The 18705-nt window shown below is 37.9% G+C and overlaps 1 protein-coding gene across 1 annotated transcript in view; it reads right to left on the bottom strand.

The window, feature by feature from the left end:
- The window catches only part of STMN2 (stathmin 2), a 34154-nt gene extending 16438 nt beyond the window's left edge, over positions 1–17716 (bottom strand). The window contains exon 1 of the mRNA XM_034430014.3: positions 17581–17716. Coding sequence (XP_034285905.1) covers positions 17581–17599 — 19 coding nt within the window. The 5' untranslated portion in view covers positions 17600–17716. The remainder of the gene's footprint in view (positions 1–17580) is intronic.
- Between the last annotated feature and the right edge of the window lie 989 nt (positions 17717–18705).

Raw genomic sequence — 18705 nt, 5'->3', positions numbered from 1 at the left:
TCTTCTGGAGGGTTCCAGTTCAGTCCTCTTTACCCAGTTCCAGGATATTTTAAAACTATATTTCAGAATTACTCTGTTTTATTTAATCTTAACCACCCCTTTCTGTCTTTAATTACATTTTATGTACTCATCTTTTTACTTTCTATGCATGTTATAAAGTACCTTTCTTTCCATCCTCTTTCTTCTCAAAAATTATTCTCCTATATCATTTTTCCTATCCTCAACCTCTTTTAACTCTTCCTTCCCCCAAGCATCTTTTTCTCATTAGTGTGACTCTGCATAGTTCTGTGGCATTCTATAACATAATCCTTCTCTTTTTGTTCCAAGTGCTTCTGCACCCTTGTTGCTTATATTCATGTACCATTCATTCGGTTGAAGGATTAATCTATTTTTTAATATTGCTTTCTTAAAGGCTTCATGTCTAGTCATCCAGCAATCATGCTACTTTCACATTAATTTCTTTCACTAGTTTGTTTGGTTCCATATCTATTTTTCCCAATTCACGTTTGGCCCTATCCAAAATGAATCTCATATCATCCCTTTTTCAGCACTGGTTCTCTTATTTTTATCATAAAAATATTAATTAGTTTTGCTTTTTGATTAATTTCTTTGCCAGCTCTGTATATGAATAAAATCATACTTATCTGAAACAAACATTCTTTATTTTCTAAACAGATACTCACTAAGTAGTCCATATTCTCCTTCATTCTTGGGTCTCTGAATAGCCAGATATTTTTTTGCTGTCGTCTCTCATCTCATTCTCATCCATTCATGCAATTTAACAGAATAATTCCCCAGATCACATTTATTCAGAATGTTGCAGTTCTTTCTCAAAACCCATGCTATTTTTGTCTATCATCATCATCATTCTCTGAACATAACATGCTTGCCACCAACCTATAGATTTCTGTTTTGATATGCATGCAGAAAAACCCATGACTTTGATTCAGACATTCAAACATCCATGTTACCTCTTACAATTAAATCTACACTGGCATATCTTTTCACTGATTCATAATCAGATCTTTTTGAGATCTATTGCATTTCCTTTTTCCACTTAGTTTACCAAACCCGAACATATTTTTCTTTCTTTAATTTCATTCAATTAATTCATAACATCCCTCATTTATTCTTCATATATTGTAAGTTGTAATCTTCTGGGAGCTATAGTTGATATCAGATTGGCCATAAATATGGATCTGAGGAGTTCTTGGTGCTCACCGAGTGTAGTCATTTTCTTACAGATGTTTCATTACCTAAACTTGTTGATATCATCAGTGCTAGTCTAGGTAACACAATCTGCAAGAAAACAACCATGCCCAGAGAGCACCAAGGACCCTTCATTTCAATCTTGAACTACATATATTCTCCTTTATTGGCAAATATTGATCTTTCCAGTCATCTTGACTTTGGCTAATGGAGGCTTTTGGATAATTGAAGCTTTCACATTATCACTTTCTTTGATAAAGGTGGAGATTAGGTTATCAGTCTTAGATGTACATGCACCAACACCAGTCATTGGGCAATATTTCACAAAACATAACTAAAATCTAGATTTACACCAAGCATACTCACATTATTCTATACCTAGAGCTTAACTTGCTAGCCAATACTCTGTTGTTCCACCAATTTGGAGCTAATACATATTCAAAATACCTTACTTCAACATTAAAATAAAATAAATGTACTCTAATTTTTAGAGTTTATATTAAACTTTAGTTTAAACCTCAGTATTCATTAATTATTATAAAAGATCATTTCAACAAATGTAAAAAGCATTAGGTAAAAATCGAAGTACAGAAAGACTTGATTAGTGCTTGACTCATGTTTAAATGTAAGATCAAAATCACACTATTTTCTTTGCAATAGTACGGAAATCATTTCCATGGACTTTCAGTTAACCTACAAACATGCAGTTCCCTGGGCATCTTCCAACCAAATAGCTCATGAAGCCCAGATAAGTCTACATGTTATCACCTTTCCAGGCTAAGAAAAAGGAAAGTCAAGAAATAGTATATAAGTATCAAGTATAAAAACAATCAATTTGTTAAAAAAAATGAATTTTATTGATTGATTGATTGATTGATTGATTGATTGATTGGTTGGTTCGATTTATATGCCACCCTTATCCGGAGACTCAGGGCGGCTTACAATGCATTAAGCAATAGCCTTCATACTTTTGTATATACCTGCTTAGTAGGGCTTTTGCCCCCCCCCAAGCAGTGTTCTATTTTTATACAAAGTCAGCTTATTGCCCCCACAAACCGGGTCCTCATTTTACCTACCTCGAAAGGATGGAAGGCTGAGTCAACCTTGAGCCTGGTGAGATTTGAACTTGCAGTAATTGCAGGCAGTTGGTGTTACTTAACAGTGCTTTAGTCTGCTGTGCCACCAAGGTCCTTCAATATACCTTGGTAATATACTGAGTTACATTGATTTTTCCTTCAAACAAGAATATTACTGTAAAATATTCTTCAATAGATTCTAGGCTGGTATCTTTTAAATGTATATTTACAGAGTTTAATCTAAGAGATACATAAACAAATGACATCTGTGATGATTATAACATCAATCTTTTAAAGTAAAAATTTGAAAATCCATTATTGGCCTTTGATTTTCAATGATCTAGTTTGTTTCTGCCTCTGCTTCTATTGTATTAGTTTGTTTTATTGTTGTCCTTTAGGCAACCTTTCCATATGTGTTTGCATTCCAGCTGAATGTTCTGCTTTGTGAGAGACACCACAAAGGAAACAATGAGATTGAATTCTTATGAAGCATGAAATGCAGGCCACCGAAAGGTTGTATTTCTTTTAGCTTCCCATAAATGTATTTACATTGATCTTTCAGTGATTTCATTACCAAGAACAGTCTCATAAAGTTTGAAGGTTAAGTGATCTGGCTATGCAGGGTGCTTTTAGTTTTATTCTAACCATGCTGGCAGTTTATAGCCTGTTTTCTCTTTCATTGTTGAAGAGACTGTTAAGGGTATTCATTAAGTTAATAAGGTTGCATTCAGTTGACCCTCTTTTAGCAACAACAAAAAAAGAGAGATAAGTACAATGGCCACAAACTTATGTATGTGCAGGGTCCTATCTTCTTTCTCAAATCTGCCTGAAATCTAAAAGAAAAATAAGTATTCTATTGATGGGTAAGGACAAATAATTCTTCATTGTTTATTGGTTTAAAAAACCCCTCAGTAATGTCAAGCAAAGGAGGAAAGTTAATATAAAGGCAAAATAGAGGCTGATTGCACAGGGGTCTTCACAGGGATATTAAGAAAATAAAGTTTAGGTCCGTGACCATGAAATTGAAGCCCCACTTTTTCTTTATGTGTACTACACAATGCATATTAAAAAGTGTCAGGGCTTTGATCATATGGTGTTTTTTTTTGATACCACCATTACACAGATGTCCCTAGTCCAGGGGTGAAATCCAACAGGTTCTCACAGGTTCTGGAGAACCGGTAGTGGAAATTTTGAGCAGTTTGCAGAACCGGTAGCGGAAATTTTGAGTAGTTCAGAGAACTGGCAAATATCACCTCTGACTGGCCTCAGAGTGGGGTGGGAATGGGGATTTTGCAATATCCTTCCCCCAGGAGTGGGGTGGGAATGGAGATTTTGCAATATCCTTTCCCTGCGACGCCCACCAAGCCATGCCCACAGAACCGGTAGTAAAAAAATTTGGATTTCACCACTGCCCTAGTCTATCTAATATTATCTTCTTGCACTCATGTGTTGTCAAACTTCACATACTGATAGTTGGGATTTTTTTAAAAAAATCATTTTCCAGGATGATAATAATTTCTAAGGGGTGAAGAAGTTTCAAAGAAATGCCTTGCCTTTAATTCCAAATAAGTTCTTTTTTTTCTATATGCAGTATGTATAATGAATATGTATCTATGTTCCCATGAAAGATTCTATTGAAGAAGAAAAATAATTCCACATTTTTAAATTTTAATGATTCAAGTTTCTTACAAATTAAGGGCTTTAAGTATTTATTATCCTGTTCAATCCCACCCTCTTTCAAAAATTCAATAATGTACATATTTATGAATCTTGTCTTTTCCGTGAAAGAAATTATTCTAAAAAACATTGATTACTGCAGGACCACCTACTGTCTTTCTGTTAAGTCTGGATGGAAGTGCTTTCACTGATCCTGGTATTTTAAGTTACTGAAAAGCAATCATTCAAGTGGTGACCAAAGACCCTGGTGTATTAGCATCAACTCTGACTTCAGTCTATTGTCTTCCAACAAGACTCTGACAGCCTCTAAGCACTGGGAGAAGAGTTGACAGTATCACCCTCACTGCCTAGAGCAGGGGTCTCCAACCTTGGCAACTTTAAGACTTGTGGACTTCAACTCCCAGAGTTCCTCAGCCAGGAACTCTGGGAATTGAAGTCCACAAGCCTTAAAGTTGCCAAGATTGGAGACCCCTGGCCTAGAGTGCTGATATTGGATGTTATTGATGATACCACACCCTGAACTATTAAATGGCTTCTTTCAGCAACTTCGTATAGAGGTTAGAAAGCAGATAAAAGACCCCTGTAACACCATGCAAGTCAGGGGCAATTAGGCTGAGCTTTTTCCCCTACCAAAACAGATCATAACTACCCATTAAAGAAGTATTTGAATCATTGTAAGAAAATAACTCCAACCAATAATCCTCATAGGTGACCCAAAAGTATACCATGGTTGATGGTATCAAGAACTGTTGAGGGATCTGAAAAGACACTGGGGTGGGGTGGGGGGGGACACACTTCCTCCATTAGGTCCAAATGCAGGTCAGCCAGGAGAATTACGAATGCTGTATCCATCCCAAAAACTGGCCTGAACATTTATATCTTTTTCCTTCAAATCCAGATTCCAAAACATTTATAATTTATCCAGTTTTTTTCTCATACGTTATAACTCCATAGCAATTTTCACTATTAAATTCACTATTAAGATAAAAGCATCGTGTCTGTCACATTATGTATGAGTCTGTAAGCAGATTTTATATAACTCATTTTATTTGAACAAATGGAATTGCATAAATGAAATTGCTTTTAAGTTGCAAAGTAGTCCAAGCCCTCCAGAATATTGCTCTTTTGTCATCAAAATATCAAGGGAATAATTATCATTCATTTTTAAGTACATTTATCTTACATTTGTATATGCCCATATTATTTAAGTTGACAAGACTGGCCATTTATGAGTCAGACGGATCCTGAAGAAAGGACAAATCCTCTGAAGTGTTTTAAATTGTTTCAATAAATATCTTGTCTTTGGCTTCCTACAGGATTTTGTTTCTTTTTCTCAAAATGCTACTTCTGAAGCTTCCTCTTGAAGCTCTTTATCATTCATTTTTTTTAAAAAACCAGATTTCAAAGTAGTCCTTCTTCTACACAGGATAAAGCAAAATGCACACAGGTTTGGCATTGTTTCTTATGGGAATATATGCATCCAACAGCCAGTGTGTATCACATTATTAAGCAGTCTCTTGACTAATTTCTTTAGTCACTGTTTCTCAAGTGGTTTAGTCAACTTGTAATTGACAGCTCTGTTTAAAGGATGCAATGCTTGTCAAATTAAAGACAAAGGTAGCTGTAGTAGATGCAAAACGCTTGGATTCTTAATAACCAATATTTCATCTAGTTTGTTTGTTAAACAGTTTGTGAAGTTTCAGATGGCAGCACTGATAATTTTCAAATAACAGAGTTCAAATCACAGGATAAGTGAAAACTATCAACTGTACATATAGATAAATGCTCTGATTCATCACCAGGTAAAAATCTATTTTATATGACCCTTTTTGGCAAAGAGGAATAAATCTCAAAGAAAAGTAACAGTTCACTAATGGCCCATCTTTACTCTTCAGACAATAATAATCAGCACTAAGTAGGCAATATTAACATCAAAAGGTTCCAAATTTCCTTGATCTGAGACACTCTGGATAAATTGCCTTCAACTTCCCTAATTTTCAGCCAAGATGGTCAAATATTATGTTGAGTGCAAATAATGGGAGTTAATTCCAATGAACCTGAACTTGCCAAGTTGGGGAAAACTGGCTTATGCACTGTTGTTGTTGTTGCTGTGTTGTTGTTGATGATGTTACTTAGTTTGATAATGAAACTTCTGCAAGAAAAGCACCAACCTCAGGCAGCACCAAGATTCCAAGATTGACTTATACATGCAGTTGCCACACAACAAAGTTGGCAAAGAAACAATTAAGGGGTCTATGCAGGGTGAAATCCAGCAGGTTCTGATAGGTTCTGGAGAACCGGTAGTGTAAATTTTGAGCAGTTCAGAGAACCGATACCGGAAATTTTGAGTAGTTTGGAGAATTGGCAAATACCACCTCTAGCTGGCCCCAAAGTGGAGAAGGAATGGAGATTTTGCAATATCCTTCCCTCAGGAGTGAGGTGGGAATGGGGATTTTGCAGTATTCTTTCCCTGGAGTGGGATGGGAATGGAGATTTTGCAGTATCCTTCCCTTGCTACGCCCACCAAGCCACACCTACAGAACCGGTAGTAAAAAAAAAATGGATTTCACCACTGGGTCTATGTGCAGGCATAATCCATCACTGAAAATTTGTATTATGAAGTAGTGGTTTTGGCAGTCTCTTTGCATAGAGCATGGACCTGACTCCACGTATGGAATGAATATAGTAGGCTGGTGAAAGCTTATGCATGGTAACTTATCCATGATTTTTTGTGTGACAGAATTCACAATCAGAGGAGTGTCTGTAGAGCATTGTCCAAAAAAGTCAAGACAGTAACTTCAATGTAAAATAACAGGCAGAGCAACACACATCACAAGTAGACAGAACTTTAATTACACTGCTGCAGTTGCCAGGTTGACATATTGGATCACCCCTGTGGATACTCCTGCTTTGCAGACTAACCGAGATAAATAAAATAAACACCTATCCTGTTTCACAGCAGCATTAAAGATCTCCTTATAAAATAAATCCCACAATATGATATTCTGTTCCAGTGACATTTTTAGTACTCTGTGTGAGAAGAGTAATCCCAAATTAAAAATATTCATGATCCATGGCATTGTTCTGCTTTCAGATTCTATTATCTTCTGACACAATAGCATAATAACTATCATGAGTAAGAAATGGCACCAGCAGAGATGAAAAAGAATCCTGGTTTTGTTTCTGGATTGCCTTGGGATACCTTAACAAAACATGTCTTATCAGCCTTAAAGCTGGTTGAGGTAGGAAATAAGTGTGGGCTTCTGGATTTCATATGCAAATAGCAGACAAAGCTTATCATTATAATTCTCCACTTCACCAAAATATGGTTTCTTAGAAAGGTTGTAAGTTCAGCCTGAAGCTGTAATGCATAAGTTATTGAGTAGGTGTATAAGACTTTGCACTTTAGCATTACTGTATGTTATAGGAGAAATAAATTTCAGAGATCATCAGCAGAACAATTTGACTTAAACCTGAAGCTGGATAATGATAGTAGTTGTATATATATAATATAAAATTTAAGTATATGCACTGAATATGTAATGTGGCCCTGTATTCATCTGGGTCTGTGGACTCCTCCCCCTCTCTGTGTATGTGTGTGTGTGTATGTGTGCATGCATGCCTTTGAATCAGTGTGGATCAGAGGTGGTATTCAGCAGGTTCTGACCAGTTCTGGAGAACCGGTAGCGGAAATTGAGTAGTTTGGAGATTACCACTAACTGTTAAATACCACCTCTGCCTGGCCCCACCCCCATCTATTCTCTGCCTCCCGAGTCCCAGCCGATCAGGAGGAAATGGAGATTTTAAGTATCCTTCCCCTGCCACGCCCACCAAGCCATGTCATGCCCACCAAGCCACACCCACAGAACCGGTAGTAAAAAAAATTGAATCCCACCACTGTTGTGAATTCCTGGAGACTGGCTTGACCAATCACTGCAGTTTTCTTGGCAAGACATCTGAAGTGTTTTGCCATTGCCTCTTTCCTAAGGATGAGGGAGAGAGAGTAACTGGCTCATGGTTACCCAGCTGTAGCAGGTTTACAACTCAAAGTTTCCCAGTTTCTAGTCTGATGCCTTTATCACTGCACTAAACTGGCTCTCCTTTCCACTTTTATAGACAATTTAAAGTAATAAGACAGAAGTATTGTTGCCTATTGGGACACATGCTCATACTAAGTATGACCAGGAATAAATGAATACAAATGGATACACTTTGTTCAAACTGATTTTTTTCAAAGTGGTTTTTCATTACAAGAATATCAGTCCATACCTTGATAAGACAAAAAATATAAAAGTGTTTGCTTCTCAAGCTTTATTGGTAAATAAAATGGAACAAGAAAATAAAAAGGTGCCATTATTGCATCTCTTGGACAGTTCTTTTAGAAATGCTATAAATGGAGGCATAAGTCTACTAAATTTAACATTTGATCCTGAAGTGAGAAAGGTCAATGTACTTTGCTTGAATGAGAAATGATCTAGATTCAACCCTGGACATATCTAGCAGCCATGACTGCTTTAATAAAATATCTGCAGAAGCTGGATAGGTAGGGACTTCCTATTGACAAAATGGGTCTAGAACAATTTGCCTTGGCCATGGCAAGTTGGCCATGACAAGTTGGCCATGGCAAGTTGGCCATGGCAAGTTGTTCCATTCCATCACAAAATAGCATCTGGGTAGCCAAGGCTAGTCCCAAGGCATCCATTCACCAGGAAGCAAACTAATGAAGTTGTTTGCCTATTTCCTATTTAATCTTCCACGATGGTCTTTAACATTCCATTTTATCTTTTATTTTTTTAAAAAAATTCAACCAACCAACCAACCAACCAACCAACCAATACACTTGAAAATAAACACCACCAGGTTGCAGGAAAAAATGTATTTTATAATAAAGATAGTGAAATGATTCTGATGCCGCCTTTTTATTGCATTTTTGAAACCCTCTTTTTTATTCCTTCTATATAAAAGATACCCTAATGAAATATTTTATACAGAAGATTTATCTAAAAATGAATATCTTAGAACAGTCCTATAGAATCATGCAGATCTTAATGTGCTTTGCTTTAGATTGAACATCATGAAACCTCAGAGCTTCTAAATCCCATGGATCCCTCTCTTTTTTTGATAGGTTTCTTACAGACACAATTGTCAAAAATTAAAAATTTAGTATAAATCCTAAAACAATTAAAACACAAACACGATAATCCCCCAAGCCTTGGGAGAAAAAAAAATCCAGAAAAACCATCATGCTATTTAAACAATTGGATTATCTGAATCCTTTCAGTCAGGATTCAGACCTTGTTATTGCACTGAGATGCCATTGGCATATTTGTTGATCAGTTCTGCAGGAACTGGGGTGGTAGAGGTGGATCTCTCTTGGATCTCTTGGATCTCTCAGTGGCCTTCAGTATGATCAATCTTCCAATTCTTCTGGACCAATTTAGAGAATTACAGAAACTTACCATCTGTGGTTCTGGGTGGAACTGTACTTCCCATGAGAGTTGATGCACAATTTAGGAGTTCCTCTAGACTCTCAATTCTACACAAAGAGCAGGTGGTAGCTATTACTCGGAGGGTATTTGCACAAGTCCATTTTGTATGCCAGTTGACAGGAGATCCTAATCAGTGTCGCTCATGCTTTAGTCACCTTTCATCTGGATTCATCAATGTCTTTTACATAGGGCTGCCCATGAAAGTGATTTGGAAGACAAATCATGTTCCAGAAGGCAGTAGCATGAGTAGCCTTTCTTGGTATTTGTAACTCCTATAACTGTGCAAAATAAATTTGCTCCTGGTGGGTTTCCTGATGCAGTTCAAGGTGCTGATTATCACCTTTTAAACTCTTTATGACATGGGACCAGGTGATCGGCCTATTATAATAATTTCTGCCCATCCCATGTACCAGAATAGATCCTTTATATTACACAAAGACATTAATAGGATCTAAGCAGTGTGTCCTCTCTTGTCATGGTGCCTACCCTATGTAAAACCATACCGCTTGAAATTTAGATATCCTTGTCTTTGCTGGCCTATTGTAAACACCTGGTTCTTCTCCTGACATTTGGCTGCATTGTAGGATGTGACCATCCTCATTTTTTTGTTTATATGTTGGCTGACTTGCTCTGAGCATGTGGGATGGTTTTTAAAGGATTTTAATTTGTTTTCTTATTACTGGTTTCTCTATTTGTGAGCTGCCCAGAGTTGTGTGTTAAGCAGGCAGTCATATACATTTAAAGATACATAAATAAATATATAAACCCACAAGAGGGGCACAATCCTACCCTTTCTTTATAACTTCCTCCGCATAGACCTACTTCTCTTGTTAAGTCTGGCTCCTTTCCACCCAGGCTCTAACAAAATTGTAAACATTTTACATCATTAGCATTTCTTATATGGTTTGGAGAGAACCCAAAGAAGTAAAATAAAATAGAAGTGATATCTTTGTTTGCATTTTCTCTTTCACACAAGAAGAAACAATATACAACTCCTTGCACATAGAATGAAAGGGACATTATGGAATGTAGCTACTGGATTGTTATAAACCAGCATCTGCAGAGTATATTCTGCCCAGTCTATAAAGAGGAGGCTATATAAGCTTTCTCTAAAAAGTAAACCTTCAGATAGTTAAAAAGCAAGTTTAAAATCTAAAATTAAAGTGAGCTTGGTTTAACCACAAAGCTCACCTTAGTAGAATAATAGTTGTTCCATGTATTTGTAGATATGATCTCCTAGCAATAGAAACACTGTTTTAAAAACAAAAGTATTTTGAAAATATCCCAGTATTTCAAACTATCATAATAGAAAATCAGTATGTTCATTATTAAACAGTCTATTTAGATAACCATGTTCTAAAAAACATCCCATTGATAATTATGTATACTGTACTTTTTATTTCTATTTTGAAATAAAATTTAAATTCCAGGCATGGAGACAGACTTACATAATGTATAGTGAAATATTAATGGGTAATGAAAAATTATTATATTTATAATTGTTATTAATAATATAATAGGTACTATTTTAATAAATAATTGTGATGATCGCCTAATAATGAATAAATGTCAAATTAATTAACAGCTAATTCTTATTGAATAAGCTTACTACTTGTAGTCCTTAGTACATTATGGGGTGAGATTGAGGAACAGCTAATATGAAATGGCTAAGATGTTGAACTAGGATTGGGGAATCTCAGGTACAAATGTATCCCCACTATGGGAGGGGTAAAAGGTGGAGAAGGAGGTATTCAGTATGCCACCTTGAGTTCCTGAAGGAAAGAAGCACACAACTCTAAGAAATAAATAATATAATGGATTGCCAAGCTAACTATCTTTTGAAAGAATTTACATGTATATTTATAACATGTATATTTAGCCATATGACTGTAGCTTGACAGATTTTATTATCAATAACATTTGTAGGTATGAGATTATTCCTCAAAAACTGGATCTGCATCAACTTCCTCAACCAGAGGCTTGCCAGCATGTAGGACTTTTTTAAGTCCTGTAAAATCCCCACCCCAGTCAGCCTTTTAAAAATTCTTAAATGCTATATTGCAAAAAAGTCAATAAAAATGATTTGTTGCGTATGAAGTTTTTAGGATAGATCTAATGTGAATATGAGTGAGTTGGCATAAAACCTCCCCTTATTCAGGTGCTCTCCAACTATTATCATGTTCTTTTGGATTTAAAACTGAAGCAAGGTTTACTGAAAAAAAAAACTTTCTGTCTGAAATGTTTCAGGGAAAAGACTCTTAATTATAGGACTCCAAGGAAATACTCCTGACCAAGCTTTATTGTTATTGTGATTGGATAATTGATAATGTGAACAAGCAACCAAGGTTTTATTAAATAATCATTTAGGCTCTTTTAAAAGCAGTCAATATGCTTTTTATATATTCGAAAATGGGAAGGAGTGGCAATTTGAAAGAAGTAGAAAGCATTTTATTATAACAATATGTCAGCATATTTTTCTTTGATGGGTGATTGTTTTGATTTTATATTGGAATAGTTTAGATTTAATTTACCAGCATGGATCAATTATTTCATTTTCCGTTGAGAATTTTTCTCAATGTCAATGAGGTGACCTGAACAGAGCATAACTGTAACTGGTAGCTTCACTTCCTGCAAGGCCTCCTGCTTTGCTTTGTTCTAAAATGAGCTTGTCTGAGGAGAAAGAAAAAATATGGAGGTATCCTGCTTGAGAATGGATTGGGATCCTTAGTTGTTAAATTTAAATCCATCTCTTTCATGTAATTGGAGCAGATCTGTGTTTAAACGAACATTTGATATCCATTGTTATAGCAATTTGGTTTAATCTCTCAGTCTATTATAAATCACAGTGGAAATAATGCCTACGTGGTTTAGAAGAAATGGGAAGATAAAAATTAAAGCAATTTGTTGCCTTATAGATTAGAATTCATATTCAGCTATATAGAGCTGAAAGAAATTTCAAAATGTTTCAAAATCAGTGTCATAATTTTTTAGACTTATTGCATGTTATAAATATGAACTTCAGAGAGCAGCATAGGATAACAGAGAAATTACGTTAGCTTTGCCCATTCAATAGTTTTCTAGTGAGACTGAATTATGGTATCATAATTTTTAAATTGCTGGAGGACCCAGCTATCTTCAGAAGGTTCTTGAAATTAGATGGAAGACCCTGTGAAATTGAGTCGAGGACCTTCATTGCTCTGCCCTAAAGCACCAAATGTTTTATCAAATGACTCAAACTTTTGAAATCTAGTTTATTTCAATTAAAAGTAAAGCACATGTTTAAATCTCTCCTATTTACAATACATCAGTGGATGAAAATAAAAGTGCATTTTTGGTTAGAGCTTGCTTATTATCTGTATTAGGACAGTCTGGAAGAAAATATGAATATGAATATGCAATTAGGATCTCAAAAATTTGGAAAATAATATTACAAATGACTAAAAACAGCAACAAAATATAACATGGCAATTAAAACCCTTTTCAAATAGGCAGTCCCATTTCATAACCTCAAAGGTTTCCAACAATGAAAAATATACATGAACAAAAGATATAAACATCACAGTTTAACCAATACAGTCACATTATCCCATTCTCTTTATTGCTTAATAAAAAGGTGCTGAAACAATAATGGTTTAATTTAATTTAATTTAATTTAATTTCCAATTTATATACCGCCCTTCTCCCTGAGGACTCAGGGCGGTGTACAGCCAAGATAAAAAACATAGAATACAAATATTAAAACATTTAAAAATATATATAAATTTTGGCCCGAAAGTTAAGAATCACAGACTAATTAAAAGAATTTAAAAATTTTAAAAATTTCTTCTTAAGCCAACCCGGCTTGTTGAAAAAGATAGGTTTTCAGGGAACGACGGAAGGCATTGAGGTCCTGGATTCTCCTTATCTCAGGGGGCAACTGATTCCAGAGGGTGGGAGCCCCCACAGAGAAGGCCCTCCCCCTGGGGGCCACCAGCCTACATTAACCTGCCTTAGAAGACCAAAAATGACTTTTTCTAAGAAGAGAGTCTCATTCAACCTGGTTTTGAAGTAATCGCAATTTTGCTCACTCAAGCTTCCCAGCAAGCACTCCTGAACAAGGTGCAAAGTAATTCTAGGTGACTGATAGCTAAATGTAACGTCTCTATCGAAAGACTTTATAACAAATCTTTTATTGGCAGTAAAATGTTAAGTTAGGGAAAGCTGGCTCTAATTATTTATTATTATTAATTTTATTTATTAATGAGATTTATATGCCGCCCTATCACCAGCCGGACTCAGGGTGGCTCACAACAGTAAAAAACATCTAATGAAAAAGTTTAAAAGAAATTAAATCCAAATCTCATAATTTAACAGTTAAAAGTGCAATTAAGACTAACAAGTTAAAAATTAAAACCCCATCAGTCAATTAGATGCTTCCTCCCTTTTATTTCACAAAGAAATACCTCTAAGGATATGCAAGTCCCTTTTTTCACCATTTAAATATTAGGGATGTGCAAGAGTTCTTTGCACAAATTGTTCCATGGAATATTTAGCGTTGAGATGCCTAAACTGCACCATAACTGTGTCTGGTATTTTGAGCCATGCATTTGATGAAATAGGGCTGCCTAGAAATGGTGGTTGCAGAGTGGAGGAAAGCTAAGGATGTTGGTGGGTGGTGGAGGTGGGATAAACACGTGTGATATATTACCCTGGGACACTGGTGGTGATGACTGAAGGACAGAAAAAAAGGTGAGGGACAGATGGGAGTATGCTGCACCGAGTATTATGGAAGAGGAAGAAGACATATAGAACATTACCATTCTCACCTTATCTGAATTTTGTTTTGTCTGAAACCTGAAACAACTGAGATGCTTTGGGTTTTGGTTTAACCAAACCAAGACTGACCTGAAATGGTTCAGCAGAACTTCTGGAATATGATGGTTTGTTGCCGGGATTCAAAGCAAAGCATTCTCATTTCATGGACACACATAGCTTTAACTGAAATTGCTTCAGGGGACAATATTTCCACATATATTTCCATCTTTGAGAATAATGCACCAAAACATAATAGTTCATTGGAGGATTTCATTGCAAGAGTGAGAATTCACATAGCTGGCATGGCAAGCAGTTGCCCTGCATCATGAATGAGGTAAAATCTATTATAAGTTCTGTATCTATGTCTTTATCAGTTCATTACTCGATTTTCCCTAGAAGCACATTTTGTGTATTATAAGTAATTGTAGTAATTGCTTTTAGATGCATCAATTACAGACTTCCATCTTCATGAAAATCAACCTCCTTCTGTTTTGTCTAATCCCTAACACTCATTATCCAGTTGCCTTAGATTGAATACCACATCTTTGCTGTTATCCCAATAGATTTTCCGAAGATTTTAATTATAATTTAACAGATTCTTCCTTATCCCTTTTCAGGAGAAAAGTCCTAGGACCTAGACCCAACACCCAACCACCATCAAGGGGTGGGGGGTAAGCAGTAGTCATCCCCATATATAGGAGAAAGAGAGGGAACAGCTGGATGTTGCTTGTAAATAGGAAAAAAAAGTTATTTCAGATTTAGCTGAGTTAGATAATCAGATAAGTTAGATAATAAGATTTTCCCCCCTAAGAAACCTCCCCCCCAGTTGAGACTTAAGAATGAAGTGTTATTAATGGAATGGGGAAAAATGGAAATGGCTGTATATAATGTAATGCAATTAATTATCCAAGGAACACAGGACAAATAGCTGCTTTTACATATAATAGCAAGAGGACGGAATAGCTGGATCTATTAATCAGCAGACCTCTGGATGCCTCTCATCAGTATTCCAGGAGTCTTTTTAACCATGGTGCCCAAATTCAGAAAAGGGGCCTCCTGCAGCGATCTGTCTCTGACCAAGGAGGTCAAATTATCAATACTGATTTCCGGATTGCTGCATTGGGGAGGAAAGGGAATGGGTGTGAGCAAGCACTGCGGGGCTGGCCAGAACCTGATGGCTCCTGACTGCTTGTATTAGCATATGCAGCTGTCTGATGCCCTACCCTCAGGAATAACAAAGCCCTCTTCCACCAGGTTGGAAAACAGAGCAATATTGAATGAAAGGGCATCTGTGGGCATCCATATCCATTCTGAATGCATCTAGGAAGACAACATCTGTGCCTGGGCTTTTGTTTCCTGGAAGCAAGTGCAGGGAAACTGATGTTTTCTTCAATCCTGCCCTGATGAGTTATGGGTGGGCCAACTTAGTAAGTTAGTATTCTGCAAAAACATCTCTTTCCATATATTTTCTTAATGCATAAGGAGGAAGGGATGTGATTTTATTTTTAATTATTTTTTTTTAAAAAGAAAAGTCTGCCAAGTGTCTGATGTTATGATAGCCAGTCCATTTCTCTTCTGTGCTTCCTGAGAATCACCACACCCTTTACTGCAGTATCACTTTTCTCCACGGGCTTTCTTGCAGACTCAGGGAAACATAAAAGAAAATAAAGGCTACAGAGAAAGGGGCTTGGAGGGAGGGGAAAAGATGCCGTTTCAGCCATTTGCACTTTGCAAAACTCGGCTAAAATTGGAGGATTCGAGGTAGGATCTTGATACCCATTGGTAAAGCATGGGGGGTTATTTTGACACTCCCAGACCTGCAGTCCCGATTCCTGGAGATCGCTCCGGCGCACCGCAACCTTTCCCTTCTAAGATGCAAAGGGCGGGAGCGTGCAGTCCAGGGGTGTGGCGGAGGTTTATGGAGTCTGCATGGAAAAATAAAAAATAATAAAGGCGGGGCGGGGGAGGGGGCTTTGCTCTAGTCAGACAAAATAAGACCAAACTCGCTGGAGGCATCGTAATGAGTAGGCGATTGCTGTATAGAGAAAGGGAAGAGGAAGAGGAGGCTAATCCAAGTGACCTACTTCAGGGCACACAAACACACACCGGCTGCACACCGGCACCCATGGATGCAGCAAACCAGCCAGAGCATTCGGAAAAATCAGCGACGGTCCCACGGAAGGCATCTAGGGGAAGGCGGAGTATGTGCTTTGATGTCCTCCGCTCCCTTCGTGCGTCTTTCTCGCTAGCGGGAGGGGAGGGGGGAGGGAAGCAGGGAGGGGCGAGTTCCCCCGGGGCTCCTGCGAGGCGGTGGCGCGCCGGCGGCTCCGGCGGCAGCGAGATGGGTGGGGTCGGTCTGCATTGTGCTCGGCTGCTTGAACGGGTGGCGTCCAACTCTGCAGGTGCAATCTCGCCGGGAACGCCCGGAGCCCGGGCTCAGCGCGAGCCTTACACACAAAGCCCTGCTCGCCAACGCCGCCCCAGCCCTAACTGCCTTTGCTGCCGAAAAACAAGCACACACACAAATATACACACTCACAAACACACACACACACACAGAGCTAGCAAGTATGACACAAACGCACGCCTCGCTTCCACCTTCTGCCCCCCCCCCCCGCCGCACAAAGGCACGCGAAAGCAACGCGTTTACTACATTCGGCTCCCGACCTCTCTTGCAACAACCCTCGCCAAAGGAAATGTTGTCCGTCTCCATCGCATCCACGTGGCGGGCGGGTTGGCTAAGGAAGGCGGCTGGCCAGCTTCCCCCGCACGCCCGGTGCAAAAGTCGCTCCCCCTGGTTCTGAGAAAGGGCGGCGGAGACCCGAGGGACTGGGCAGAATCGGAGGTCAGAGCGAGCCATGGGGAGGCTTGGAAACGAGCCAGCCCAAAAGACACAATAAGTTTACTGTTTTGCTCTACCTTACCCTCCCCAGTCTGCCACTGCCCAGTCTGTCCAGAAGAGTATTTTCTTAAGCCCCTAAAGGGACCCCTGGTTTATCCGACGTTAAATCGAAGAAAACAGGACTAAGATTTAAGTCGGACCGCATCCAAGAAATGATTTGGGAATCAAGCTATTTAAAAAAAAATCAATTTTTTTTTAAAAAAAAATAATCTTCAAGTAAAGCATAGACTTAAGATCACGACTGTTTAGCCCTCTCCCGATTTGGCTTTTAGAAAAACCAAGGCTAATAATAATAATAATATAATAATAATGATAATAATAATAATTCCCCCTTTTAGAAATACAATGCAGCACCAAGGACAGCAGCAAGGGAAAGGTTTGAAGAGAGAGAGAAAGGCTTCGTTGCCGGAAAGAAACGCTCGGTTTGCCTTACCCATTGCAGTTTTAGCCATTGTAGGTGCTACAGAAGCTCCGAGCTTGCGAAGGCAAAGAGGTCCAGCTACAGCAGTGGAGAGAGCGCGCGCGCGAGGAGACTAAGGCACTGAGTCAGCAGAGCGGGGCTGAGCACAAGAAGGAGCGAGAGGCAGGAGCCCATGAATAATTATCACCCCTCAGCCTAAGCAGATTGGCTCGAGAGGTCCCCTGACATGACTCCCGCAGAAACAGATTCTCTGAGCATTAAATATTGATCTGCCTGTGGTGCTGGAGTACAAAGTGCCAGAATGCAGTTTGAAATGGAAATTGGTCCTGGAGTGCTGTGTTCCCCCTTTGCTTTCGCTTTGATAGTACATTCCATGTCAAGAGCTTAATATCCTACAAGAAAAACCTATTGGTCTTGAAATCTCTGGCTGTTGCTAGATGTAAAACATGCACAAATGCACTCTAAGACAATTTTGTGGCACTAACAGAAATAGGAGGGGAAGCGGGACAATTTAAAGGCTGTTTGTTTTCCTTTTATCCACTTTGCATAATGCTGATGCTTATGCAGTATCTATATATCAATATATATATATAATATTTGTGGCTGAAATGTTAGGCATGCTTTTCTATGAGTAGGGCCTACTGAGCCCAGTACTGCAGAATTTAATTAAGATTGGATATACACTGGTCCCGTTATTTCTTAACACAAGCATTCAGTGCTTTTGTCTTCACTTTCTTGTATCACTAAGGTATGTGGGGGACTTACTTTCACCAATTTAGACCTATAACAAAATATAGAATAATTGCTTGGTTTAACTTTCACATTTTGTCTGTTTGTGACAGTGACAAGTTGGTATTCTTTCATCTGGAGAACAGAGAAGTAGTAACTCGAGTAATTATCATCCAGCTAGGCTAGCTGTGTATGAAATATTCCTTCTTGCCCTCTCCTTTCAACATTAAACAATGAGGGGTTACTGTAGAGAGGGCAAAATGGTGCTGTTATTGAAGTGACTTAAATTGTTTTTTTCTTTGAGACCCATGCATCTTTAATGTATTATCTGATTTAACATGTTCTTCTAACATGTTTTTCTCCAGCTCAATAAATGAGAAAGATACTTTGTCACAACTAACTACAATG

Source organism: Pantherophis guttatus, chromosome 3 (assembly GCF_059756535.1).
Source record: "Pantherophis guttatus breed Tessera chromosome 3, ASM5975653v1, whole genome shotgun sequence".
In the NCBI taxonomy this organism is placed as follows: domain Eukaryota; kingdom Metazoa; phylum Chordata; class Lepidosauria; order Squamata; family Colubridae; genus Pantherophis; species Pantherophis guttatus.
Note: the sequence above shows the minus strand (reverse complement) of the source record. Positions and strands in the feature narration are given on the sequence as shown.